The sequence below is a fragment of the Psammomys obesus genome, unplaced genomic scaffold (genome assembly GCF_907164565.1).
Source record: "Psammomys obesus unplaced genomic scaffold, mPsaObe1.curated_primary_1811, whole genome shotgun sequence".
Classification (NCBI taxonomy): domain Eukaryota; kingdom Metazoa; phylum Chordata; class Mammalia; order Rodentia; family Muridae; genus Psammomys; species Psammomys obesus.
This window is the reverse complement of record NW_026585644.1, coordinates 19015197-19042652: the sequence shown is the minus strand read 5'-3', so window position 1 is coordinate 19042652 and position 27456 is coordinate 19015197. Positions and strand designations below refer to the sequence as shown.

General features: G+C 50.5%; 2 protein-coding genes across 3 annotated transcripts; one reads left to right on the top strand and one right to left on the bottom strand.

Annotated features, from left to right (window-relative positions):
* Positions 1-191: 191 nt before the first annotated feature.
* Klf11 (KLF transcription factor 11) lies at positions 192-11064 on the top strand. 2 transcript variants are annotated; one of them, XM_055625207.1, is made up of 4 exons: positions 192-371; positions 2466-2717; positions 3602-4535; positions 8618-11064. In XM_055625207.1, the coding sequence occupies exons 1-4, from the start codon at positions 330-332 to the stop codon at positions 8893-8895; spliced, it is 1506 nt and encodes a 501-aa protein (XP_055481182.1). In that variant the 5' UTR covers positions 192-329; the 3' UTR covers positions 8896-11064. The 2 variants fall into 2 exon arrangements, with proteins under 2 accessions (XP_055481182.1, XP_055481187.1); XM_055625212.1 differs by lacking the exon at positions 192-371 and adding an exon at positions 999-1427.
* Positions 11065-15792: 4728 nt separating this feature from the next.
* Positions 15793-27163, bottom strand: Cys1 (cystin 1). Its single transcript, XM_055625205.1, has 3 exons — positions 26817-27163; positions 17554-17606; positions 15793-16024 (listed from the first exon to the last, which is right to left on the bottom strand). The coding sequence occupies exons 1-3, from the start codon at positions 27093-27095 to the stop codon at positions 15928-15930; spliced, it is 429 nt and encodes a 142-aa protein (XP_055481180.1). The 5' UTR covers positions 27096-27163; the 3' UTR covers positions 15793-15927.
* Between the last annotated feature and the right edge of the window lie 293 nt (positions 27164-27456).

The window sequence follows — 27456 nt, the reverse complement described above, 5'->3', positions numbered from 1 at the left end:
GGCTCCGATCACGCGGCCCCCAGCGGCGCCCATTGGCCCGCTTCTCGCCGGCAGGGCGCCGATTGGCTGGAGGCGGAGGGCACGCCCCCGGCAGGGAGCGGTGTATTTTGGTTTGCCCGCGCGCCCCGCCCCCGAGCCGCTCCCTCCGCGGCGCCCCGCCCCTCCCGCGCCTCGCGGGCCGCGCGGAGGCAGAGCCGCGCGGCAAGGAGGGCGGAGGTGCGCGCCGGCTGCAGCCGCTCGGGACGCCGCCGCCCGCCGCACACGTGCAGCCTCCGCCGCCCGCGGAGCTCCCGCCCTGCAGCTTTGTTGCCCGCAGGCCGCCCGGCGCCATGCACTCGCCGGGCTCCACCGGCCCGGGCGACGCGCGCGCGGTAAGTGACGGGACTGAGCGCCGGGCGAGGCGGGGGACACGGGAGGGACGGCGCCTCCTCGCTGCCGTGGATGCTGGGACTGGGCTGAGATCGGGCTCAGGCGCTGCGCGCCCCGGCCGGGTCTGGGTGGGGAGGGGGCGTGTTAGCGCGGCAGCCAGCCTTCAGCTTTGTCTCCGGTCCGCTTCGGCCCCGCCCGGCGAGGCTATTTCCAGCCATGACGTCACCCGAATCCAGAGGAGGACCGCTGTTGGGTGTGGACGCCGCTGGCGGGAACGCGGGGGGCGGGGCGGGGGCGGGGCCAAAGCAGGGGCGCGGCGCGAGGGGCGTGGTGAGAGCGGCTGTGGGTGGGGGGGCGGGGCCAAAGCTAGGGCGTGGGGACCTAGATGGGACCAAGGAGCACGGTGAAGGCACCCCGTGGTAGGGTGAGAGGGGGCAAGGGCGGAGCCAAAGCTAGAGGGCTGGGTGAGAGCCGCAGGTGGAAGTGTGGGGCGGGACCAGGGAGAAGGCTCGGCGAGAACTCAGAGTGGGGTCCGCGGAGGGGCGGGGCAGGGGCTGAGCCGAAGGGAGGGGGTGTGTTGAGAGCGTCTGGTGGGAGTGTAGGGGAGGGGCCGTGGGTGGAACCAAACCAAAGGTGTCTCGGGACGGGGAGCCTAGAGTACCTGGAGCCAGGTATGATGGAATGAGCAAGACCAAGGCAGGAGTTCATCTTGATGGGCGGGTGTGCACGAATGTGGTTCGAGGGGGTGTGGCGGCTAAGCTTGTGAGAGGTGGGGTCAAAGCACGAAGGGGCGTGGCAATGGGACCTGGCTGGAGTGTAGGGCTTGGGCTGGAGTCCAGGATTGGAGTCCAGGCGTCGAAAGGTGTAGGGCGCGGGGCAGCCGAACCTGACAGGCATGTCAGGAGCGAGGGAAGTGGCTCGTAGGTTTCTGGTGAGAACAGAGCAGTACATGGACTCTAGGGACCCTGTGCATCGTTTCTTAGTTTTGGGGACTGGACATTGCACTTGATGGATCAAATTACCCTGGCAGGCGGTCGTCCGGCTCCCTGTGGTGCCAGGTAAGGCCCCTTGCAAAGGTAACCCCTTCCCTGAAGGGGAATCTAGACAGGAAGTTTCTAAGCTCAGCAGATACGTGTGGAAACGTGTCTGTAGGGTTAAAGGTTCCCTTTTGGAAGGGATGGGTTGCAGCCCCTTCCTTCCTCTCTACTCCTGGTTGTAAAGGTGGTGTGGTGTGCAGGGCGAGATGCCTTTCCTCGCCCCATCTCCTACAAGTTTTCAGTAGTAACCGTGACTTCGTGTTCCTGAGTCTGCTGAGCAAACGGCAGCACTGTGGACTGTGCTTGCATGGAACCCAGGTTCAGCTTCTGGGAAATTACGCTTGGGGAAATGCTTCCTTCCTTAGGGACACTGCTGTACTTGCTTCCAATCTAGAAAATCTCGCCCGCCAACTGGCTGCTTAGCTTCATTGGCTGCTTTGTCTGTTTATCTTTCCTGTGACCTTTTCCTACTAGCTACTTTGGTGTAGACAGACAGAGTTGGTCTTAATCATTTACCCAAGAGAAGCTTCCACCTAGTAACCTGTTTTGTTTATTTTATAGGGGTGGGGCTTGAACTCAGGGTCATGCGTGAGCTAGTCAATCATTACATTGTTGATCGGTAGCCCAGCTTTGAAACCTTAAGGTTACGTTTTGTTTTGTTTTGTTTTGTTTTGTTTTGTTTTGTTTTGTTTTGTTTTGTTTGTGGAAACTGTTTTTCAACCAAGCCTTGTCTTCATGCTTGAAAGTAAAGTTGTGGTGAGAGTTCCATTCAGGTCGCTTTATTCCAAGACGGAATCTGCTGCTGTGTTAGGAGTGCTGCACAGGGCTGGAGAGATGGCCCAGAGGTTAAGAGCACTGGCTGTTCAATTCCCAGCAATCACATGGTGCCTTACAGCCATCTCTAGTGCCCTCTTCTGGCATGCAGGCATATATGCAGACAGAACACTGTATAAGTATAACAAATCTTACAAAAAATGATGCACACGTCTGTGTGGATCTGCATGCCTGCCAGGGAAGCATCCCTTTATTCTCCTGAGCGTTGTGTTGTGCTGCCCTTAGGCTGACATCATGGACATCTGTGAGTCGATCCTGGAGAGGAAACGGCACGACAGTGAAAGGTCCACATGCAGCATCCTGGAGCAGACAGACATTGAAGCTGTGGAGGCTCTTGTTTGTATGAGTTCTTGGGGCCAGAGATCCCAGATGAGACCCCTCACCCCCGTCTCTGATTCTGGTGATGTCACCACCTCTGTGCTTACGGACACAGCTGCGCCCGATCTACCAAAGGACTTCCATTCTTTTTCAACCCTGGTAAGAGGAGGTAGGGGAGAGAAGCATTTTGGGGACCTGCCTGGAATAGCTTAGGTTAAGATATGCCGAAGAACTCGGAAGGAGACTAATGGTGCTGGCCAGGAAGTTGCCTGCACTCCCTTTATGGATACTGAAGTGTAGACACTCATCTCTTCAGAGTGTTTTCTTTTCAGTGGTGGCAGATGGTCAGTGTCCATCGGCCAAAGCCTATAGGCAGTTGCAGAAAGGTGTGGTATGCCAGCCTTTCCTGGGGTCTCGAGGTAGTGGGGTCTCGAGTTGTCCCAGTGCAGGATGGAGATATGTGCAAAGCAGGGTAGCATCTGTTCCAATGTCAGGCAGCCGTAGCTTAGTGGAGACGTGTCGCCTCTGCCTTCCTGTGACAGCCAGCTGGTGTGATTTGGAGTTGATATATCAGTATTTTATTGTTAGACTTTAATTTAGAACACCAATGAAATTGCTTCTTGGGTTGGATAAGTCAGATTGTAGATTGTTAACAGTAGTAAAACTGAGATGTTACTGGCCTGGGCTAGGAACTTGCACTGAAGAAGGAAGGGTGTGGAAGGTAAAATAGGAGTGGCGTGGGTGGGAGTGAGGACTCGGGGGAAGATGGGCTGCCTCGTAGGAGCATCTCAGATCTTCAGGCTTGGACTTTTTGAGGTGGCTGAGGAAGTGTTGGGACCAGTACAGAGAGGCTTGGTTCAGGGGAACCACTGTTTTCTTAGTTTAAGAACCTGAAATTTCATGAAAAGCTTCCATTTTGAAGTATGAATTTGTTTTGTTTTTACAGTCCTACTAGTTAAATTGCAGTGCAATCAGATAATTTCTTTGAAGCTCCTTTGACCAAAATGACCTTTGACATGATGCTAATCTCTTTTTCCTTGAAGTGTATAACTCCTCCTCAGAGCCCAGAGCTCATGGAGCCATCAACAGGGACCCCTGTTCCTTCCCAAGTAACCAGTTCCAAAGGATGTGTGGTCGCCGCCCTCCCCCCATCTCCTACTGGGCCCCCTAGAGCACTGAGCAACAGGGAGCTACTGGAGCCAGCCTCAGGGTCATCCTGCAGGGCCGTGGTGACGAGTGTGATCCGGCACACTGGGGAGAGTCCTGGTACTTGCTTTCCAACAGCTTCAACCCAAGAACAGCAGCCATCAGGCGACAGAGAAGGGCAAGTGCCGTTGCTGGGCCACCGTGAAGAAGCTTTGCAGGACACACACTTGGCAGATGGTTTGCTCGTTACTAACCCGGTTTCCTGTCAGCCTTGCTTGCACAAGTCTGGAGGCCCGCTCCCCACCGACAAAGGCCAGCAAACAGAATGGCCCACAGCCATTCAGACCTGCTTACCAAAGAATTCTGAAAGTGACTGGACAAGGAAAACCACACCTCTGGTTTCAGTCCCTGTCTCCAGTCCCCCTGTCCTTTGCCAAATGATCCCTGTGGCTGGACAAAATGGCATGTTCTCGGCTTTTTTAAAGCCTCCTCCCCAGGTGCCTGCAGGGACTGTCAAGCCCATCCTACCCCAAGCTGCTTCAGTGCCCCAGCCTGTGTTCATGGGCCCATCTGTGCCTCAGGGAACTGTAATGCTGGTCTTGCCACAGAGCACCTTCCCGCAGCCTGCCACCTGCCCACCCAGTGTCATGGCCATCGGAAATACCAAGCTGTTGCCCCTTGCCCCTGCCCCAGTGTTCATTGCCTCCAGCCAGAACTGTGCCCCTCAGGTAGACTTTTCCCGAAGGAGGAACTATGTTTGCAATTTCCCAGGCTGCCGGAAGACCTACTTCAAAAGCTCCCACCTAAAGGCTCATCTTCGCACCCACACAGGTAAGTGGTAGGATGCCTGGTGGGAACACACCTTAGGGGAGGCAAGCCCCTGAGCTCCCTGTGGGCCTGCTGGAGGAGAGAATGGCGGCTTGTGATGGTTTCAGGTGCTCTGCTCGCTGCACTCAGCATTGTGTTCCCATTCAGTAAAAACATCAGTGTGGCTGGGAAGTCTGCTCACACCATCAAGGTGCACATTGTAACATGTTTTAAGAGAGTATAGGGTTTTTGTTTTTGAGGGGATCTAGTTCTTAGTTTAAGAAGTTACAGAAACCTTAATTTTTTAAACATTCTCTGGCGAGGGTATCTAACATGCACTTGAAATGGTCTGGTTTGACTGTGAGCTGAATTGCACCTTCTCAGTGGTTGTAGTTTTACACTCAGATAGCTTCATGAGCTGGTGGCTGCCATTCTGTCCAGCAGGGTCTGAGTGCCACCCAGCAGGGATCCCTTTGTTAGATCAGAGGAGCATTTCTCAGGTGCTCTGTGAGTGGGATGTGCTGTTTGGCATTTTATTTTAATGGTCCTGTGGTTTCGTAGTCTGCTTTGACTTTAGAGAATCACATATGTACATGTGTGGAGAGGTCTAGAGTAAAGTATGCTTCAGTAACTTTTTAAAAATGATTGATTGATTGATTGATTGATTGATTATACAATATTTTGTCTGCATGTACACCTTCATACCAGAAGAGGGCATCATATGTCGTTATAGATGGTTGTGAGCCACCATGTGGTTGCTGGGAATTGAACTCAGGACCCCTGGGAGAGCAGCCAGTGCTCTTAACTCAGAGCCATCTCACCAGCCTGCTTTGTAAACTCGTAGCCATGGAAGATGTTCCATGGTCCCATTACAATGTCTGAATTGTGGACTATGATGCAGGAAAGGGCTGGAGAGAGTCACTTCTGTGTTTTTTATTTCAAGATGGTGTTGATATAGGTTGACTTCTAATTAGCACGCTCTGGCCGTGGCAGACTCCACTTGCAGAGTGGCATGCATCCGGTATTCAGGCATTCCAGAAAGAATCATTTCTTCATACGCTGCAGCCGTGGTTGGCCTTAGGATGTGGACCTTACATCCGTCCTGTGAAGCACTTGTCTCCTTGTCAGAGTGAACACAGCCTCTTTTGTTCTCATCTGTTTCCACATCGACCTCAGCCCTTTCCCAACCTTTGCTATTGAGATCCTTTCAGGGCCTGCCCCAAATCCTCTTTGAAGCCCTGGGTCATTGTGCCTCTCCACCATTCCCTTTGTTTCTTCATTTCTGCTTTGTTTTTACATTTTTAGGATTTATTATTGTTGTTATTGTTTATTTATTTATTTATTATTTGTACAGTATTCTGCCTGCATGTGTGTCTCTAGGCCAGAAGAGGGCACCAGATCCCATTAGAGATGATTGTGAGCCACCATGTGGTTGCTGGGAATTGAACTCAGCACCTTTGGAAGAAGAGATTGTGCTCTTAATCTCTGAGCCGTCTTTCCAGGCCCTTGTTTTTGTTTTTTAAGACAGGGTTTTTTCGTGTAATCCTGGCCATCCTGGAACCTGATCTGTAGACCATGCTAGCCTCAAACTCAGAAATCACCCGCCTCTGCCTCCTGAGTGCTGGGATTAAAGGCTTGTGCCACCACACCCTGCTTATTTTTATTATTTTTAGAATTCTGTTTCTGTGTGTGGGTTTGTGCATGGAAGTGCAGGGCCTGTAGATTTGGCGCCCTGGAGTGGAGTTAGGGTGGTTGAAAGCCGCCACTGTGAGCACGGGGGTGCATGTAGGCTCGGATGTTCTTGAGATTGCTGAGCCTGTCCCCCCCCCCCCCGCTTTCCATACTTAGATGTGATCGAAACTGGATATAATTCCTGGTGTCACCCTTGCAAATGATGGTCAGCCACCTTTAGCTGTTGTTCTGGCGGCTGTGCTGGTTGAGAGGGGCACTGTGTTCTGTTCACGTGTTCTCAGGCTCTTTGGCATAGTAAATGCCCAATTTTTTGCTTGGTCTATCCAGGTGAACTTTAACCCAGAGCACAAATTGCAGATTTGGAGAGGTGACCGGGTCTCCATGTTTACTCAGTCTCACCTGGTAGAAAGGCTGACAGAACTACAAAACCTTCTCAGAGAAGTTAAGCTTACGCACGTGTTCTGAGGAGGCCACTGCTTTTGCCACTCACCAGCCTTCCACTGGAGTTCTCATAAGCACTGAAATCCAGGTGGGCTTACTTCAGATAAAGATTGTGTTTCAACTTCGTCTCCAACCTGAACAATACTTAAATGTGAAGAAGGCGAGGTGAACGGGTACTCCATTTTGGCTGAAAACAAGGAGTTTGTAAATTGTGTGCCAAGCGGCTGGCAGTTTCTGTGCAACTCCCGGGTGCAGCGATTGCTGCTGAGCTTAAGGGAGCAGGGGAAGGAAGGACAGCTGCGTGCGTCTGCTTTCGGTGTTCTGACGGTGTAAGATGGTGATAGAGTAGTTCCTCAGGCTCCAGGCTTTGGCGCTTCGAGTCTAAAAGCATGTGTTGCTCAGCGTCTGTAAGGGCCAGCCTGCTGAGTGCCCAGTGTGGGAGAGCATCATCCGGTGCAGTGGGGTTACTGTGCTTGAGAGCTTGTTTTTTAACAGAGCTGCTCCTGGGACCCTGCTGATCTCTGTTTCCAATGCTCAGGACCCACTCAGTGACCAAAGATCCTGCGACCTCTTAGAGTCAGTGCTCTATGACTTCAGGATTACATTTCCAAGGTGTGAAGTTGGGGCCCATAGTCAAACCACATTAGCCATCTTGTGCTAACTCTGACCTATGTGATGGTCAATATTGATTTTCAATTTGACAGGATCTAGAATCACCTAGAATTTATCCTCTGGGCCTTGAGGGAGAAAGCCTGTGAGGGATTATCTAAATCAGGTTAGTTAGAGTGGGAAGACCCACATTACCTGGGGGGTCTGGGCTGGGAGAAAAGCAAGCCAAGCACCAGCATTCATTTCCCTCTGCTCCTAGATGTGGCCAGCTGCCTCAGGCTCCTCCCACCACACTTTCCCTGCCATGGTGGACTTGTGCCCTCACACTGAGCCAGAATAAACTCTTCCTTAATTGCTTTTTGTCAGCACCATGGGAAGTAATTAATACAGCCTATTTGTCAGTGTCATAAGAAATATGGACATGAAATAATGATTCTAAGAAATCTTAAAACCCCTTTTTGGTGTGTGTGTAGTTTGGCCTGAGAGAGAAAGAATTATTTCTTTAAAGAATTTTTCTCCCACATCTGTGGATGGTGGTCAGTTGGTAGAGTACCTGCCTACCATGCATGAAGCTCAGGTTTGATCCCCAGAACCTCGTAAACTTAGGGAAGGTGATGCACATTTGTAATTACAGCATTTAAGAAGGAAAGTTAGGAAAATCAGAACTTCGGTGTCTTCCTTCCTGCTGCGTAGGGTCTTCATAAGACCATGTCTTAAAAATACTTCCTCCATTCCTAAAAACAAAACCCTATATTTCCAGACCTAAAAGGGATCTCTCAGTTTGCCAGCCAGTCCTGGCTACTAAGCAAGACCCTGTCAAGGAAACAAATATCCGGGGATGGTGGTGTATACCTTAAATCTTAGCACTTGGGAGGCAAAGGCAGGCAAATCTCTATGCATTTGAGGTCTGGTCTACATAGGGAGTTCCAGGCCTCCAGGGCTACATAGTGAGACCAAAGTCTTCTCTAAGTATAATAATAGATTTATCTTTATTTATTTTAAAATGCATCTTAAAAATCAGGGATAGCTGGATGCTATCCTATTAGAGGTAGTGCACACCTCTAATCCCAGCACTCTGGGAGGCAGAGGCAGGTGGATCTCTATGAGTTTGAGGCCAGTCTGGTCTACAAAGCAAGTCTAGGGCAGCCAGAGAAACCCTGTCTCAAAAAAACCAAAACCAAACAAAGAAAAAAAGCCAGAGATGGTGGCACATGCCTATAACTCCAGCACTTCAGTAGATTCCAAGTCCCAGACCAGCCTGGGCTGCATGATGAGTCCCCATCAGAAAAGCAACGTGAAGCACCATGCATGTGTGCAAGTTTAAAGTTCTGAGTGTGGGTGTTTTCTTTAATATGTTCTCCTAGGGGAGAAACCTTTTACCTGCAGCTGGGATGGCTGTGACAAAAAGTTCGCAAGGTCAGATGAACTGTCTCGCCACCGCAGAACACACACTGGAGAGAAGAAGTTTGCGTGTCCCGTGTGTGACCGGCGCTTCATGCGGAGTGACCACCTGACAAAGCATGCTCGTCGCCACATGACAGCCAAGAAGATCCCAGGCTGGCAGGCAGAGGTGGGCAAGCTGAGCAGCAGCGCCTTGGAGAGCCCTGGGAGCGCCCTGGAGCCCTTGCCAGCCTCGGGCTGACATCCTTCTGTGCTTCTTCAAAAGCCTCTTCAGGAATGAAACCCATGTGTTCCCCTCCAAAAAAACCACAAAAACAAACAAACATACACGGTCCCTGGGCTGTTGACACGGGGAGCTGGTTCTGATGGAAATGCGTTGATTTTACTTTTCTAGTTGGGACCCTGTTCGGTATCTCTTTGTAGTTTCGATCTCCTCTCAGTCTCTCTGTGTCTGTCTCTCCCTTTTCTAAGGAAATGGAAGAAAATTTGATCTAAATCACCAGCATTCAAACAAATATTTCTGCAATAAAGTTTACAAAGTCTGGATTTTTTTTTTATAGCCTTTCTATTCATGTTTTGTAGAAATGTGACAGGGTACTAATTTTTATACTTTTTTATGAAAATATTTATATTGTGCTCAAATTACCAATTTGTGGATAGACAATTTTACAGCCTTCTTTTTCATGTTTTTTAACAAAGTTTTGTAATGACCCTGCTTAAGAATAAGCCTGGCGGTTAGTCAGAAAAAATAAAATCACAAATTTGTTACCAGCCTTTTATAATGAATGTTTTAGATCAGAACTGGTTGAATAAAGAGCTCTTAAAGGGGAAAGGTAAACTTTGTAGCTAGCTTCTTTGTATCAGTTTGGGGAAAATTCTAGCCGTCAGTCCTCTAGCCCACAGAACTGAAGCTGTGGTTGGGTAGAACTGGTCACGCGAGTCTGATGTCTCTGCCTGGGCTGCTGGCCAGCCGAGCAGGCGCATAGGTGCCGTGCCCACAGTGTTGACTTCCGGGACGTCTGTCTGCCGAGAGCAGATGGCCCCGTGTCCTGTCTGTACTTAAGCACCAGTGCACGAAGGGTTGGAGGACCACATGGAGAAAAGAAAATCTCTGTATCTGGGTAAACTTCCCGCCAGGGCGCACTCAGGCGAAGCAAAGCGCGTGTGCACAGTTGGCTCTGGATGCCTTTCTTAATTACGGACAGAACACTGAGAAAGTCATGTTTCACGGAATGGCAGTGGATGCCACCGGAATGCCCTTCCATTCATTGTGTGTGAAGGAAACTATGTTGCTCAAACCAGAAGACTTGGGATGGGGATTTTAGACCCCAGGCACTGCTTTTACACCCTGTGAGCATGTGCCCTGCATATGTGGCCGCCTGTGTCCAGGTGACCACAAAAACTGGTTTTTAGTTAATTGTTGGGGAGTTCAGGCAACTCAGTAAGTGTGAGCACAAGGTATGTTGGGCAGCCTGAGACTATTTTTGTGTGGTATGTATTAGATTTTGTATTTGCCTTTTAACGATTGGCATTTAACTTTATTTAAATGATGGCAAGGTTGAGATATTAAATAGGTAAAATGAAGTTTCTGTGTTCAAGTCTTTGGAGCCTTATGTAACGTTTATGTGGTCCCACATTGTATGTTACCTAATAGCTGTTAAGCTGCCCTTGGTAGCTCCAGGTTCTGTGCGCATGTGTGTTTAGGAGTTGTCCGGACAGCTCTCCGGGCAGTTGCTGTTGTCCGTCGACACAGTGCAGCGCAGGGGAACTAACTGGACATAGCTCACGCGCAGCCCAGCAGCCCGGTCCTGCCCTCTACCTGTCCTCAGTCAGCATCCACACTGGCTACTGCAAGTGGTAAATGGCCTCTGGTTCTGTGTCTGTCTGCACTGTGACATGCAGAGTGATGTTCGTGTCCTGGTGTTCCTGTGGGTAACGGAAGGCCCTGGAGTGCTTGGCTGCTCATCACACAGAACTTCATCTCTGACCAGTGTCTTTCCAAATAACTGACGTGTTGAAATGCCGTTAGGCTTTCATTTCCTGATTAGATTTAGAAACCCCTTCTCTGAAAGAGCCCCCACCATCTGTTTACTGAAAGACTAAGTTGGAAAACAGTTCCTAGCTGAAGAGGACCCCTGAGCCCCAGAACCCCGCAACTGGCTGCTCCCTGGAGGGCCCTCTCCTCCCCCCGCGGTGTGGCCCTGCCCCCCCAGTGCACTTTATTGCTTGAGCAGTTCAGCTTGATTTGATTTTTTTTTTTTTTTACTTTGTTGAGCCCTTCAGTAGTTTTAGTAATGAAAATATAAATGTTTCCTACATATGTTTTCTGTAACAGACTTCGGCTTATTTAAATGAGTATGTGTAATGTAACTTTTCTCTGAATCATATAAAGCTCTTGGTTTGCAGACTGCACCTGTGTGCTGTATTGTGTAACTGTGTCCAGTGACTTGCTACACACAATCTTCTTGTGAGTCTGGAAGATTCATCATGTACTGGCCTAACTTGAACTCTTATTTTGAGCGGTCTAGTCGGTTTTAGGGGAAGCAGTATGGTGGCAAAGAAGTGAGCCCATAAGGATTGCCAAGTTGTAGCAGTTTCAACATTAAAATAGCAGCAGTCAGCTCCTCCGCTTTTGCCTGACGGACTGGTAGAGACTCGCATCTATCACCAGGGGTACCAACCGTCCACAGAGGGTCAGGACGAGATTCCCTGTGTGTCCTCCCTCCCCACTTCTTGGCTGGACTGTGCAATGCAGAACATTCGTCGTTCAGGGCTCCACAGTAACCTTGGGAGGCAGGAGACATGGGTGCCAAGGCCCTGGAGACTATGTGCTAGGGAGCAGGCTGAGGCCTCTCCTGTTGCTCCTGGGCTCTTGTAGACACAGACTGACCTTAGGTCATCTGGGTGTGAGTCCAGCAGCCACCCTTCCTAGTGAGCAGTCAAGACTTGCTCCATGCCTCTTGGACACATAACCCACCTCACCTCTCTTGTTTTACTCATCCAGGACCTGGCTGCACAGAGCCTGCATCTGTGTGGTATTAACTGAAAGAATCAACAGGGTTTTACTCTCCACACCCACCCAGATGCTCTCCTGGCAGCTGATGGAAAAGGGGCTGCCCTCCCTCCTTCCCTTGTTCCAAGTCTCCTTCACGAAGAGTTAGCATAACCTCTGGTGGGGGCGGTGCACTGAAAGGGTGGGATGCTCTGCTACCCCAGCTGGACTGCAGACTCTCCCAGGGCCAGAGCTGATGTCCAGGCTGCCACTGCTTCTCATGACCACACAGTGTCACTGTGGAGAGTTGAAACTGGCCTTGGGAAGTCAACCCAGTGCCCGTAGGACCACAAGCAACCACACACAGTTGCTTCTGGTTCTCGATGTGCAGTTTTAGGGCCCACCCTTCCAGTCTGCTGTGGAGCCTCATCCTGAGGTTCCACAAGCCATGGACCAACTACCTCTGGGGGCTCCAGTGCTTGTCTTTCCTAGGGCTCCACGCCCTCGAAAAGACAGTTCTTCCTTGCCAGCACTGCAAAGGGTTCCTCTGTGTAGCCCTGGCTGCCCTGGAATGCACTCTGTAGACCAGGCTAGGTTGAACTCAGAGATCTGCCTGCCTCTGCCTCCTCAGTGCTGGGATTCAGTCTGTTTGCTCTAAGGTCCAGGCCAAACCCCAAAAAAGGCCTAATTATGGAGCTTCCTTCCTATCAGAGTCTAATGTGTGATTTATAGGCCAGCAGGACGGCTCACTAGGTAAAGGCGCCCATCACCAAGCCTGGGGGACCAGTTTGCTTGCTAGAATCCACATGGTGGAAAGAGAACCAGCTCCTGCAAATTGTCCTCTGACTTCCGCATATGCACCACAGCATGAGCACCCATGTACTGCCCACGCAGATACACAATCACATGCGTGTGTGTGCACACAAAGTAAATTAAAATGTAATAAAATACTTCAAAATAAGATGTGGTTTATGCTCTTGATGCTCAGAATCACCCAAGAACACCTTCCTGACTGTGTCCAGTGACTAACTACACACAGTCTTCATACGACTCTGGAAGATTAGATTTAGGAACCCCTTCTGTGAAAGAGCCCCCACCATTCGTCTTCTGAAAGACAGAAGTCGGAAAACCGTTCCTATCTGAGCCCCAGGGAAAGAGAGGCAGGAGAGAGAGTGTATGTGGTGTGGGTGCATGCATGCCATGACGTCCATGCATGTGGGAGTCAGATGACAGCCTTCAGGAGTTGGTTCTTTCCCTCCTACCATTGGGCCCTAGGCATGGAACTCAAGTTGTCAGGCTTGGCGGCCGAGCCATCTCCTTGGCCCTGAAAGAAAAAATCATTACATTTTATTTCTCCCCAACTCTTTGTTTTTGGAACAGGGTTTCTCTGTGTAGCTCTGGCTATCCTGGAGCTTGCTCTGTAAATCAGAGATCCACCTGCCTCTGCCTCTAGAGTGCTGGGATTTAAAGGTGTGCACAACTACACAAAGCTCTGCCCAACTCTTGACAGGAGGAAAAATACTCAACAGCTGGCCTGGCTACTGCTGATAGACTCCTGGTCGCCAGATTACAACCCAGGGAGGAGGGAAACTCTGCCAGGAGGACAGTGACCTCTATTTATGAATCTCAGAACCTATCAGGGAGGGACTCCTAGACAAGGTCCTGGGCATCATTCCAGGAAATGAAGTAGCTCTGGGGTTTTGGAACATGAAAAAAGAGGATGCTAAGAACTTGTCCCAGGCAGTTTTGCCATCCATGCTGGTAGGAGTAGTCCATGCCAAGCTGGCCCAAAACCCCATGAGCAGAGGTCTGGGAGCTTCTCAAAGCTCCACTCCTGGGTCCACACAGCCTACCTGTGATTTCTGACCACAAGGGCTCAGGTTTCCTCAACCACAGCATTCACACATCTGGGGGAGATCTGCTGCAGAGCCAGTGGCCATCGGTACTTACTTAGACTTTCCCTCATGGGAACCAGGGTCAGCTCATGCTGTGGCTGGGCTTCGATCCCACACTGCTTAGAGCTGGGCACATGGCTGGGAAAACAACATGGATAGCCAACCACGAAGCGGCTGTGCAGTATGGGACATGGGTGGGAACCTTGCACCTGGGCGGTGCAGGAAGGGCTCCCATGGGCGGCAGTGGTACCCAGCCCCATCTCTTACAGGACCAGCCTCTCCAGAGCCTGACTTTCCCAGGACCACAGCTCACCAGTTGGCACACACTTGGTCTGTCGAGCCACTGCTCAGTAGGTTCTTTTCTGGAATTCAGGCCTTTTTTTTTTTAGATCTGAGAACAATGGCAGTGGCTTGCACTCATCTTCAAATTGATGAGCATTAACTACTGTGCAATTTTCTTTGTTTGTTTGTCTGTCTTAGCACCTTGATCTTATTAAGGGATTCCCAGGAAATGCACAGCTCCTGGCTTTCTTTTTATCCCCTATCTTTCTCTTAATCAGATGAATGTGCCTCTTCGAACACAACACATAAAGCTGTAAACATTTACACCATCAAATTCAAAGCCTCATCCATCCTTGGGTAAAAACATAATATTTTTAACCTCTTTTAAAATAAGCATTTGCAATATTTGTGTTATTAAAATAGAAACAGCTTTCATTTTCCTATATTAAAAGCAGTGCTTTGAGCTTCGGTGAGACAGTCGCCAGCTCGGGAGGTTTTGGCCCAGCGCTCAGCTGATTGGTAGACACCCCGTGGCTGTGGGCTCTGAAAGTAACACAAGTCTCCCAGCTGCGAACGCACAGGCACGTTTGTCGAGTCATACGAGTTCATGGAATCATTCGCAGGTGACAGCGAATGGATGTGGATGTGGGGATGGTCCCAGGGACCCTTCCTCCTTGGTTCCTGAGATTCTCCTGGTTGTGCTGTGAGGACTCGTGGGCTGTTCTCAGGTGAGGGAGGGTGCTGAGGGAGGCCTCTGTCTTGGTCGGGTGGCAGGGATGCAGCATAAGCTGAGACCTCTGACCTCAGCAAAAGCTGCCACCGTTTCCTCATTCCCTTTTCAGACACAGACTCTCACTACACAGGCCAGGCCTTAAGCTCTCGATAACCCTGCAGCATTGGCCTGAGGTTTGCTGAGGTGTAGGCTTGTGCCACTCAGAGATCCGTGAGCCCTTTCTGCCAGCTGTTCGGGTGCTTCCTGAGCAAGACCCAGGCCGTACAGGACCCTCACAGGCCTTCCCTCCTCCCCACAGGCTCTCTATATTTCCCAATTGGTTGACTGGGAACGTTTGAAATTTGGCATCATTATTGTGACTGCCTTTCACCCAAGCAGGGAGGAGGAAAAGAGGGTCATGGCGTCAGCCAGCCTGACTGCCTTCCACCTAAGCAGGGAGGAGGAAAAAAGGGTCATGGCGTCAAGCAGCCTGCCAGCCAAAAGGGAAACGAAAGCAGTTGCCATGAAACCCTGTCCAGATGTGGGCTCGCTCTCTCTGCTCCAGTGCAGGATGGGTAAAGCACAATGGCAGCTGGGAGATGGCAGGACTAGAAGATAGCGCTGCCAGACTGATAGGGCTTGAAAGGGAACCTCTGGGATTCTCCCCCAGAGAGAAACAGGCCCAAAGAGGAAAGTGAGAACAAGCTAATGTGACCTTGGGATACCACCGCAGTCTGTGGCCCTCTCTCTTCCTCCCACATCCAAGCAGGGGAGGCTGCTGTGCTGTGGTGCGGAGGAGCCTTCAGCACGAGGAAGAGAGAAGCCAAGGGAAAGTCCAAGACTCAGGCCCTGAGTCCTGGCAGCTGCAGCTCCTTGCTGTTAGAAATGCAGTCTCGGGACTCGCCTAGTCCTGCACGCTCAGGATCTGCCTGCCCTTTGTGTGCACGTGGAAACTGACATATATGGAGTTAACTGCGTCCCTCTGGAGAAGTCTTAGTGTGGAGACTAAGAACATAACTTGGTGGAGCCTTCTAGAAGCCCGTGGCACAGGTGCCAAGAGGGGTTGACCCTTCCCCACCTGAAATATGAGTAAGTAGAAAGGACAGGAGGTTCAGAATCCGGTGGAACCGCCCAGCCAGGCTCCCCCTCAGAGTGAGAGGAAGTGCCCACACTCCTGCGGCCTGCCTGGTACCTGCTTGCCCTTAGTCTTGGTCTGCCGGGCCAGCGGCAGGACTCTGACTATGAATCTTAAAAAGATCAGTTTGGAAAGATAGCTGTATTCTAGAAGCGATTCCCCTCTGGCTGGGTCACAGGTCGGGAAAGGTACCCTTTGACTCTAGCCCAGCTCACAGGCCTGCAAGGACTGGTCAGTGGTGGCCAGGGCTGATCAACTCAGCGGCAGTACTCCTGCTCGATGCTCGCCATCAGCTCCTCTTCGGAGTAATCATAGGAGATGGCCTCGGGTCTCTTGTGGCTGCTGTCTGAGCCTCTGTGGGTGAGAAACACAGACAAAAGTGGATAGCACCTTCAAAGCCCCATCTCCTCTGCAATCACAGTGGTCTTTAAGTGGTCCATCCTAACATCCAAAGCAAAAACCTCTGCTCTGGAGACATCCCAGTCTTCCCTACCCAACACAAAGACAAGATCATCTCCACTCATATCTACCCTCATGCTCTGACTTTATCCACCAAGACCTGCAATGGGGGTGAGGCAGGACAAGGCCCACCGAGGTTCCTGGCTGACCCTCCAAGAAGAGCATCCAGGATGGGGGTATATCTGCTTGCAGATCTGCCTGCTGCCAAAGCATTTGCCTTTCCTACAGTGTCTACGGGGCAAAGGGGAGCATCCAAATGCCTTGGAGGAGGGCAGATCTCAGCCAGCTTTGATGCACAGTAGCCGTGGGTCCCTAGACCAGTTGTGTCCCTTGCCCCAGTCTCTGTAAGAAGGAAGGACTGCATCCCAAGACAGACCTGTGTCTAGTACAGAGATGAACACTTAGGAGGGGCTGCCCAGGAACAGCTGCTTGTGAGCGGTTTGCAGCCTTGCAGGCCTGGAACAATGGAAGTGGCTTCCCTTCCTGCTCATCCCTCGGGAGCCTCTACTGACCAGTGTTCGTGTGGGTATGTGCATATGTGTGTATGCGCTGGTACCATGGCGTGCACAGAGGACAGCGGCCAGAGGTTAGGTTCTTCCCTTCCATCGTGTGGGCTCTGGAGACTGAACTTAGGTTGTCAGACTTGGTGGCAAGTGTGTTTACCTATCGAGGTGGCTGGCTGCCTCCCCCATTTTATCTCTGTAGCATTGCACATGCAAGGCAAGCACTCTGTTGCTGGACTGCATTCCCAGCCCCCTGAGGAGTTTTAAAGGAAGAGTCCAGGGCCCCCAGACATCACTTGCAGAGTTTGGGGTAAGGTTTGTTAATGTTATGGTTTGTTTGCTTGTTTCAAACGGTGTCTCATTGTGTAGCCCTGGCTAGCCTGGAACCTGCTATATAGACCAGGCTGGCTTGAAACTGTCTCTGCCTCTGCCCCTCTGCCCCCCTGCCCCCCTGCCTCTGCCTCCCCACTGCTGAGAGACCAACCTGACATCAGGAGTTTTAAGTGCATTTTCCTGATGACTGTTTTGGAGCAACAGGTGGTAATGTCACCATCTAGGCTGTGAAGCAAGTCCTTACAGCAAAGGACAGCCTTACAGATAAAAAACACTGGATATAGCAGGGCACCTGAGTATATCTGAACAGTCTAGAATGGCCCTGAAGAGTCTAGAATGGCCACGGAGAAACCAGGTCATTTAGGAGGAAAGAAAGGGGGAAGGGAGGGAGCAAGCAAGCAAGCCAGGAAGGCAGGTCAGAGCTACCATGACTAGGCTCTGCAGCGCCCCTGGCTCCGCTTGAGGGCGCAGCTCTCCACGCTGAGGGCCTCTCTGTCTTGTGAGAAGGTGGGGATTGGAGGACTCTAAGCAGCTGGAGCTGAAGCACTTCAGGCTTCCAGAGGACATGGATCTCCTCCCTATACTTACTCAGAGGCACAGTGGTCTTCAGGGTTGTCCTTAATCTTGTTTTCAGGGGACACCTTGAGGAGGAAGACAGGAAAAAGCATCAAAAGAATTGTTAACAGTGTAATGGATTAACACCCCAGCTTTATGGGAGAGACAACAGCCACCATGTTTAACACAGGGTCTATAAACATGAGAATGGGGAAGCCTCCCTCCAGCTCTGGAGCCCCAGTTACCCATTTTGCAGTCAAGAAAACTGAGGCTGTGGGAGAGACTTATAAAACGCATAGATAGAGAAACAAACAAATAATAAAGGAAACAGCGGTGCTGAGGTCATATCTCATTGCTTCCCACCTACTACCTGTTATGGGTGCATTCTGTCTCTCACCTCCAGACATCAGTGTCCCAATGTTCCTAGCCTGAGACCATCGAGTTCCCACCTCCAGGATAATCTCACCCACCCTCAAGAGCCTTGTGCCCTCCCTTCAGCAAGTATTCATTAAGGATTCACGTTTAACCTGGGCACACACCTGTAATCCCAGCATTTGGAGGCTGAGGCAGGAGGAATGCTTTAATTTTCAAGCCAGCCTTGGCTTAAGAAGAAGAACTTGGGGGCTGGGGAGATGGCTCAGGGGTTACGGGCACCTGGCTACTGTTCCTAGAGGTCCTGAGTTCAGTTCCCAGCAACTACATAGTGGCTCACAGATCTATGATGAGATCTAGTGCCCTCTTCTGGCATGCAGGTGTACATACAGACAAAACATTGTATACATAATAGATAAAATCTTTTTTTAAAAAAAGAGAGAGAGAACCTGTCTCAGTATATATTTGTATGTTTATTTAAACAACTAAAACAATATCTTTAGAAAAGCAACTGTGAGCAATACTTACGTTGCTTAATAACCTAGCCTAAAGCATTTTGTTGTAACAGCTTGAAGGAACAGTGATACAAAGATAAGGGGGGGGGACCCTAAAAAATGTCTAGGGCCAAAGGCTCAGGTAAAGACTGGTCCCCTGGAGTTAAGAATGAGGTGGGTAAGAGAGCAGTAGGCTGCTCAGTGGTGGCCTGGAGACAGTCAGAAAGCGCCAAGGACGTGAGAGCTGTTGTGAATTCATAACTCTATTTCTAGAATCCATCAGAATAAACTAAAAAAACCATTCAGATATTCAGTGTATCAACCCTTACCTTTTCTGGGGGAAATGTGTGTGTGTGTACATGTGTACGTGTGTGGATAGGGGTGCAGTGTGTATGCGGCATGTGTGTGCCTCCAGGGACAGGACAGGCTGAAGTCAAGGGTCTCTCCCTAAACCCAGAGCTCAAAGAGCCGATAACTAGCAGGCCACTGAGCTCCAGGACCCCCGTCTCAGTCACTAGAGAATTAAGTTCTAGGTGCGTGTCACCATACCCGGATTTTACATGGACGCTGGGGATCCGAACTCAGGTCCCCTGTTCGCACAGCAGGCACTCTGCTCACTGACCTTCTCAAAGCCTCCAGGAAGGATATTTTAAATCATTTGGGTTTTCTTTTTTACATCTAGCTAGGGGTTGGTGGCTCAGTGGTTGTGATGGCTACTTTTGGTTGTCAACCTGACTACATCTAGAAAGAACTACAGTCCAGAAATGGAGGGCACACCCGTGAGAGACTTTTTTGCTTGGTTTGAAGTGGGCCAATCCACTTTCCGTCTGGACCTTTGATCTGGATCTTGTGCTGCCTTTGATCTGGATCTTGAGTCGAGAAGACACACCTTTTTTGTTGTTTTAGTTTTTCAATGACAACAGGTTTCTTCGTGTAGGCTTGGCTGTCCTAGAACTAGCTCTGTAGACCGGGGAAGAAACACCTTTAATCTGGGCCTCACCTTCTGCTGAAAGTCCATCCTTCCGGGTGTTCAGGAGGTTTCTTTCTCACATTCACACCAGTCTGCCTCCCTAGAGCTTTCAGTAAGTTTTACTTAACCATCCTGCAGCCATTTTTGTTTTTGTTTTTTCCCTCCAATGAAGTCCTCTTGCGTGGACACCTATTTCTTCAGTTCTGTTTCTGTTGGAGTCAGCTTTTGCTGTCATCTGCTCTAAGTCTTCTCCTCGCATTAGGAATTTAAGGTTTGTTATGGTTTCTATGAGGAGGCAGGTGACAAGCTCCAAGATGGATTCCAGCATCAACATCCACCCCTGGACCTGGCCTCTCAGAGAAATATGTGCTTGATGATAATGGGGTCACAACCTTCCCCGGAGGCAGCTGGAACAAAACCCTATCGCCAGGAGAACTGTGCCCTTAGAAGTGGGAGCAGAAGAAGCACGCTCTGGCTGTTTCCCTCATGGCTTCCACTTGTCCCATCTGTACAGTGTCCACCTCTGTCTCTCTGTGCCTGTGCTTTCATACATGGCACTTTCTCCTGCCAGTTTGTTTAAACCTTGAACTTGGCCTTCACAGATGGGAAGTGCATTAGCTCCCTCCTGGAACACGCAGCCTGACAAAGCCAGGAGCTTGGAGCCTCCTGCTCCAGCCCACTGGATGCCGGCTACCAGCTGCTCACACTCACATCTGGACCAACCAGAGCCCGCGCTGGGGCCTTGGGGACTGTGCTAAGGTCAAGGTGTGTGTGTGTTTGTCAGTGTCCACCCTGGGGTAGGAGAAGGCATACCTCCCCTCATCATCCCAGGAAGTCGTTAGAAAAGCGGCACAGCCATGCAAGAAACAGAAAACCTGAGGAGCTGAAAAGGACTCCTCTCTCTGACTCTAAGACTCTAAGAGTCTCCTTTGACTCTTACAAGTGTGTATGTTTATTTGTAAGGGTGCATTATATATATATATATATATATACGTATATATGTGTACACCTGTGTGTAAGGTTTCAAAGGCTACTATTTACTGCCTACTTCACTTTTCCAAATGCATCCTGCTATTGAGCAGCTTTGTGTGTATAATGTGTACCTGTGCACAAATCTAGTATATATACAATTGATATCCGACACTGCAGATGGTTGAAGAACACGACTTCATTCATTCTGAATGGACACGGGTAGATATGCATTCACACCCGGGGGCATAAGCAATGTCGCAGCGACTCCCTCATACACAGGCATGTCCTCACCCCTGCTCCTGCTTCCGCCCTCCTTCCATGCCCCTCCCCCAGCACTCAGCGTGTGCTCCTTGCCACCTGGCACCTTCCCCTGGGCGCAGGGATGGTGAGGTCCACCCATGCTGTCAGATGCATTCATGTTCACTCCCGAGTGCTCACGTGTTGCCTTCTTTACGAATTATCTTCCTCTGAATCCTAGCTTGGTTGGCTTGGTTGGTTTTTAATATTTATTTGTTTGTTTGTTTGCTTGTTTGCTTGTTTACTGTGGAAACTTGAACACATTACAGACAGAAACGCGTCAAGGGACCTCCAGTACCTAACCCACCAGGGGGAAGTTTTCAGGATTTTGCCAGTCAGGCTCTGCTCTTCACCGCCAGAGGGCACTGGTCCTCCAGCCTGGCGGTCAGGGTTGGGGTAGCCTCTTGGGAGATGTCCCTTGTGGCTTCCCAGAGAGCTCCAACCCTTCATAACCACCACTAGATGCCAATAGCAAGTGAGGCACATGAGCTTTCATTCCGGACCCTAACAGAGCTGGGACCCCATGGAGGGAGCAAGGCCATCTGGGCCTCCCCACTCCTAGCACATCTGGCTTCTTAAAATCTTATTCCTAGTATCTTACGGTTGATCTTTCAGGATCCTGCCTCCAAGATCGCAGAGGAGGATTTGCCCTTCGGTTTTCTTTCCATTTAAAATTGTTTCTGGGGGCTGGAGAGATGGCTCAGTGGTTAAGAGCACTGTTTGCTCTTCCGTAGGTCCTGAGTTCAATTCCCAGTAACCACATGGTGGCTCACAACCTTCTATAAAATGATCTGGTGCCCTTGTCTGTCACTCATATACATAAAATAAATAAATAAATCTTAAAAAAAATAAAAATAAAATTGTTTCTGGTGGGCACAGTGGTGCACGCCTTTAATCCCAGCACTCAAAGAGGCAGAGACAGGCAAATCTCTGAGTTCGAGGCCAGCCTAGTTTACAAAGCGAGTCCAGGACAGCCAAGGCTATACAGAGTAACCCTCTTTGTTTCATTTTTGCTGAGCCCAGCATCTTCAAGTCCTTCTGGTGAGTCTACTGTGCAGCTGTGAGCTCCTTTCTACGGCTTCCTCCTCTAAGATTTTACAACAGTGAAAGCCATGATCATCACCCTCAAGTCTTGGCTGGTGGCAGCCAACAAGACTCCCCCCATCCCCTCCCCCTTGGCTACGGCAAATCCAGAACTTTTCGAAAGCAGGCAGGCAGGATGTCATTCAGGCCCAGGAGAAGGTATCCCTCTTCATCACAGGCTTGTGAGTATTTAAACCACTCTCTCTCTCTCTCTCTCTCTCTCTCTCTCTCTCTTTCCCTCTCTCGCAGTGGCAGCAGTCCTCTCCGTGGCTTCCCTAGGTCACCACTGACCTGGGTTTACAAGGCAGAGGAGGAAGGTAACGTTGCTACCCAGCCCTGAAAGCACTGACTGAATGGTTTGGGTTCTGAACCGACTGCTTCTCTAAAAGTGCTCTCCAATGTCAGCAGTGCAGCCTACTCTGAGACTGCGATGGTCCAGTGACCCTTCCCCAGCATGGCACCGTGACAAACATCTGAAAAGGTGAGGGGACACTTCAGTTCCCTGACCCTACCCTCCATAGATGAATCGGTAATACGTGGCTCATTTTACCCAGGAAGAGACCACCGACTGTCCTTCAGAATTACTAAAGGGGAGGTGGTGTACGCCCATAATCCCTGCACTCAGGGACGAGAGGTAGATGAGTTTGAGGCCAGCCTGGTCTACAAAGTGAGTCCAGGACAGCCAAGGTCATACAGAGAAACCCTGTTTTGAAAAAAACAAAACAAACAAACAAAAACACTAATTCAAACCTGTAGGTTTACTCAGTTTTTGCACTGTGCAGAGTTTGAAGTTTTTAAGATCCCACATAATACCACTGATATTCAAGTTCTTGTGACTCTGGGAAAGGATTTTGGCCTTGGGCACTTCATGTGGTCATGAGATTAAAAATTAATCCAAAACAGTACCCGGAGAGGGGGTTGAGTCCATGACGTAAAGGCCAGGAATCTGATGGACTATCTCACATCCCTGAAAATATGTAAGAATGCCATATGGGGAAATCATGTTTATGAGATGGTTAAGTAGAACAAATCAAAATGGAATCACACATACACACAGGTACACATAAATAAGATAAGAGTTCATAAGATTAGCCTTACCTTCAATTTTTCTTATAACTCTCAATTTGGCAAAGCCAAAACATAACAAATAAATCCAGCCTCAAAAACTGTTTGAATTGCTAGGCACGGTGGAACACACCTGTAATCTAAGCCCTTTTTTGATCTTGTACTCCATAAATAAATACAATTATTATGCCTTTAAAAATTAAATAAAGTAAAAATACGGGTGAACATGGAAAGAATTAATATGACTGATACTTAAGTACTCATTAAAATATTAGTTAAAACTGTATGTTATTTTTTAAATTATTTGTGCCTGTCTCTGGATCTGAGCAGAATACAGTACCCTCTGAGGCCAGAAGGTGGCATCAGAGCCCTGGGAGCCGTGGTCCTCAACCTGTGGTCACGCCCTCTCTGGGGGTCAAATGACCCTTTCACAGGCGTCATATCAACATCCTGCGTATCAAATATTTACATTACAATTCATAAGAGTAGCAAAATTACAGTTATGAAATAATTTTATGGTTGGGATTTACCACAGCATGAGGAACTATATTAAAGAGTTGAAGCATTAGGAGGGTTGAAAACCACGGCCTTGGAGGGAGTTCCGGGAAATGTGAGTGGCCTGTTGTGGGTGATGGGAACTCAACTCAGGTCTTCTGAAAGCCAGGAATAACTCAGAACCACCAAGCCATCCCTTTGGCCCTCTAGAACTGGTTTTTTTGTTTGTTTGTTTGTCTTTAAATAACCTCCAGTATAGGGTCTGGGAGACCTGGTGAGCTGACCAACTCAGCTACCACCCAGGCCCAGATCCAGGGCTTTGAACTGGTCGCCCTAACATCTACCCCATGTGTGGACTGCTGGAGCATGTGAAGGGGCAGGTGCAGAGCCAAAGCTGCAGGATCTCATGACACAGGGCAGCAGCAGCATATCAGAGGAGTCTGGCGAGGATCCAGCATGGATGGTGTAGCAGAAGCCAGAGGCCTCGAACCAGACCCAGGACTCATTGCAGTGAACATTTGCAAGTAAAGATGTTCAGAAAAAGGGGTATATTATACGGCACGTTGTGACATGCTCCAGCTTCAACGACAAGATGTTTGTTTTGGGGGAGGGTTCCAAGGGTGGAGGATGGACATCGTCAGGGAGATGAGTGGGACTGGGGTGCAGGATGTGAAATTCACAAAGAATCAATAAAAAGTAAAATAATAATAATAATAACAACAATATCCCATGTAACATCATGTTCAGGATGATGGTTCCGGGATATTCATGATCAGTACCCAATCAACGGTGGCTGTTTTTTGTGTTTTGTTTTCTTGTGGAGTGAAGGTTCAGAGGCAAGGCCTTGAACATGCTAGGCAAGCCCCTCACTGCTGAGCAGGACCTGCTTAGCCTAGTGTTTAAAGAGTGTTTAAATGAAGGCCCTCGAAGGGGTTTTCACTTAATCTTGACGTTCTCCTATCTAAAACAAGAGAAAGAGAGAGAGAAGCTAGGCTCGGTGGTGCACACCTGTAATCCCAGCACTCTGGGAAGCAGAGGCAGGTGGATCTCTGTGAGTTTGAGCTCGAGGACAGCCTGGTCTACAAAGCGAATCCAGGACAGCCAAGGCTACACAGAGAAACCCTGTCTCAAAAAAAACAAAACAAAAGTTTAAAAAAAGAGAGGGCTGGAGAGATGGTTCAGTGGTTTAGAGCACTGTCTGCTCATTCAGAGGTCCTGGGTTCAGTTCCCAGCACCCACATGGCAGCTCACAATGGTCTGTAACTCCAGTTCCAGGGGAGCCAACACCCTCACACAGATAGACATACATACAAGTAAAGACACTGATGCACAGAAAACAAATAACTATTTTTCAAATGAAAAATAAAAAACTTTTCCTAAGGGTTAGAGGGTTATAAATATAAAGAATTTTTTTCTTCTTTCCTTCCTAAGAAAGAAATAGGAATAGTGTATTCATGCCCAGTCAATGGGTCCTTTTTGCTTGAGGAGACACCCTCTGAAACATTTTGAAGGAAGGCCTCCTTCCATGGATGATTCTTGACCGTGGGATTCTTTTCTGTCTCGGCGGTGAGTCCCGTGAGATGAGGAGCCCCCAGGGAATCGGTTACAGATTCGGGGAAGCTACATAGCACATCCGCTTGAACGCCGAGTTCCAGCATGTCCAGCGTTTTTAAAAGCAGGGTCTCACTTTCTGACTGTCTGTCTGGACCTGAACACTCCGTTAGGACTCTGGGATGCCTTCCTTAGTCTGACAAACATTCATGTTACAGAGAACACACCTGAGCCCCCCCTCCAAGAGTAACCACTGCTCTGCCTTCACACTTCTTTTTTTCTCAAGACAGTTTTTGTTTTGTTTTGTTTTGTTTTGTTTTGTTTGTGGAGCCTTGGCTGTCCTAGAACTCATTCTGTAGTCCAGGCTGGCCTCAAACTCACAGAGATCCACCTGCCTCTGCCTCCCCAGAGATGGGATTAAAGGCGAGCACCACCACTGCCTGACCACCATTTATTTCTTAAACCCACCTCTTCACACCTGTCTCTGCTACCGATTGGGTCTAGGACTTGGTCAGCTGGACAGGAGGAGTAGCCCTGGTGGATCACAGTGCCCCAGGCTTGCTTCTGTCCGAGTCCCCCTTCCTCCCGCTGTTGAGTAAACTCTCCAACAACACAAAATTCTCGCTCTCTTCCACCTTCAAATGCCCACTCATTCTCAATAGAGTCTACACCCCCTGACACAGCAAGACAGAGATGCTGAAGACCTTTTCCGCCTACACTCCGGCTAACCTAACCCTACCCACCAGCATCGCTGGGCACAGAGCCCCTCTTCTTCAACTCTTCAGCTCTGCCCAGGTCCCTTGCAGCTTGCCTGTCTCTCGCTCCTGTAGACCCGCAGACTGACTTCTCAGCAGTGCCTTCTACACTTGAACTTTGGGCTTGTCTTCCCCCTGTCTGGGACTTCCTGTGTCTATGATGTTCTTCCAGGCTGAGACTCAGCAAGATAGAGGGGGAAAATCCATTCATTTCCGAATCTTTGAAGTTTCCCAAGAGCTTGAAAATGACAGTGAAAAATTGTTTCCTTGCTCTGTCAAACTCTCCCCCAAATCCCTAGACTGTTTTGTTCAGTGTTGGCGTTACATAACTGCAGGCTGATGTAGTCTTAGAGGAATCCCATTATATAATTCAGTCCTCACTAAAGCTCATTTGTCCTGTTATAAACTCCAACAGGGCAGTGGGGAGGAGGGATGGGACAGAGAGAGCGCCGCACGGGGCTTTCCCACCGTCCCAGTGGCCTTTCCATGATGCTGGCCTGATATCCAGGCCCAGGAAGACTTTCCCTCCACCGCTGCTGGCAGGCAAGGAAGCCTCCTGCCTTTTGGCCTCCTCTCTAGCCAGGAGCCGCTAAGACCCGTTCTCAGCAGCAAAGACGTGCCAAACCAGAGCTTTGGTTTTTCATTATTTTTCTAGAACAGCGGGGTTGTTATTACAAGTGTTCAGCAAGAGAGAATAAGGAAGCTAAAAGAATCAGAGCATCTTTAAAAATAGCTTGCAATATGGGAATTGCCTGGCCAGCCAAAGATCCGGAAGTGTCCGACTCGGCAGGGCGTTTTCCAACCACTGTTTTGCAGGTGATGCATCTACTTATCGCCTCCTTCCACCGCGTCCCCTTGGCCAAGGCGGAGGCCCCGCTGGTCAATTCCCACCTGGGTTGCAGAGATGCTGCAGCTGGATTGCATGCAGCCCCGCTGGGAAGGGAAGGCGAGCCCTGGGCCAGAAGAAAAGTTCTAGATGCTTCTGCCAAGTGCTTGTACTTGCTCCTTTAAGACTGTCTCTGTAAGTCACCCCGAAAGAGAGACAGTAGCGGGCACCCACCCAGGAGGCAGAGTGAGAGTATGCAGGGGTGGGGGTACGGAACGGACACAACGCCCCAGGACGGACCGGGGCAGGCACTCAGGGTGAGTTGGGGACAGAGGCGCCGAGGAGGGAGGGAGGCCTGGGTGGGGAGACACTGGGGGTGCGGATGGATGAGCGGAGGGACAGGCGCTCACACTCACCGCGGGCGCGAGCCGGGCGGGGCTCCGCGGGGTCGGCTCCTGGGCCCCCCAGGCCTCCGACTCAGCCAGCAACTGGTCCAGCAGGCGCAGGGTCTCCTCTCGGCCGCCGGGGGGCGTCGCGGGGCGGGGGTCATGGCGGGTCTCCTCCGGCGCCGCGGCCGCCCCGGCCTGCTCAGCCGTGCCGCCCTCCGAGACCGTCTCTCCCGGGCCCGCCTGGCGCCGGTCGGGGCTGCGCCGCCGCCTCGGGACCCGGCCGCTCCGGCTGCTGCCGCTGCCCATGGCGCGCACCCGGGCCGGAGCGCGCAGCCGGGAGCCAGGCCGGACCAGGGCGGGAGCGCGGCGGGCCGGACGGGGCGGGGGAGCAGCGAGGGGGGATCCGGGAGGACTGAAGGGGGGGGGGGGGGGGGCACGAGGGCCGCGGGGCTGGGAGAAACCGGGAGGCAAGGGTGAGCTGGGAGACGGGATGTGATGGGGGAGATGGGATTCTCAGGGGGAAAGTGAGGGGGTAGGGGGTAGCTTCGCGGGGTGGGGTGGTGGAGATGAAGGACGCGGTGGGGCGGGGGGAGCGCCTGAGACGGAAAGAAAATGAGGAAGGTGATCCCAGAGGGAGGAGGCGAGGGTGGGGGTGCCTGGCCCACAG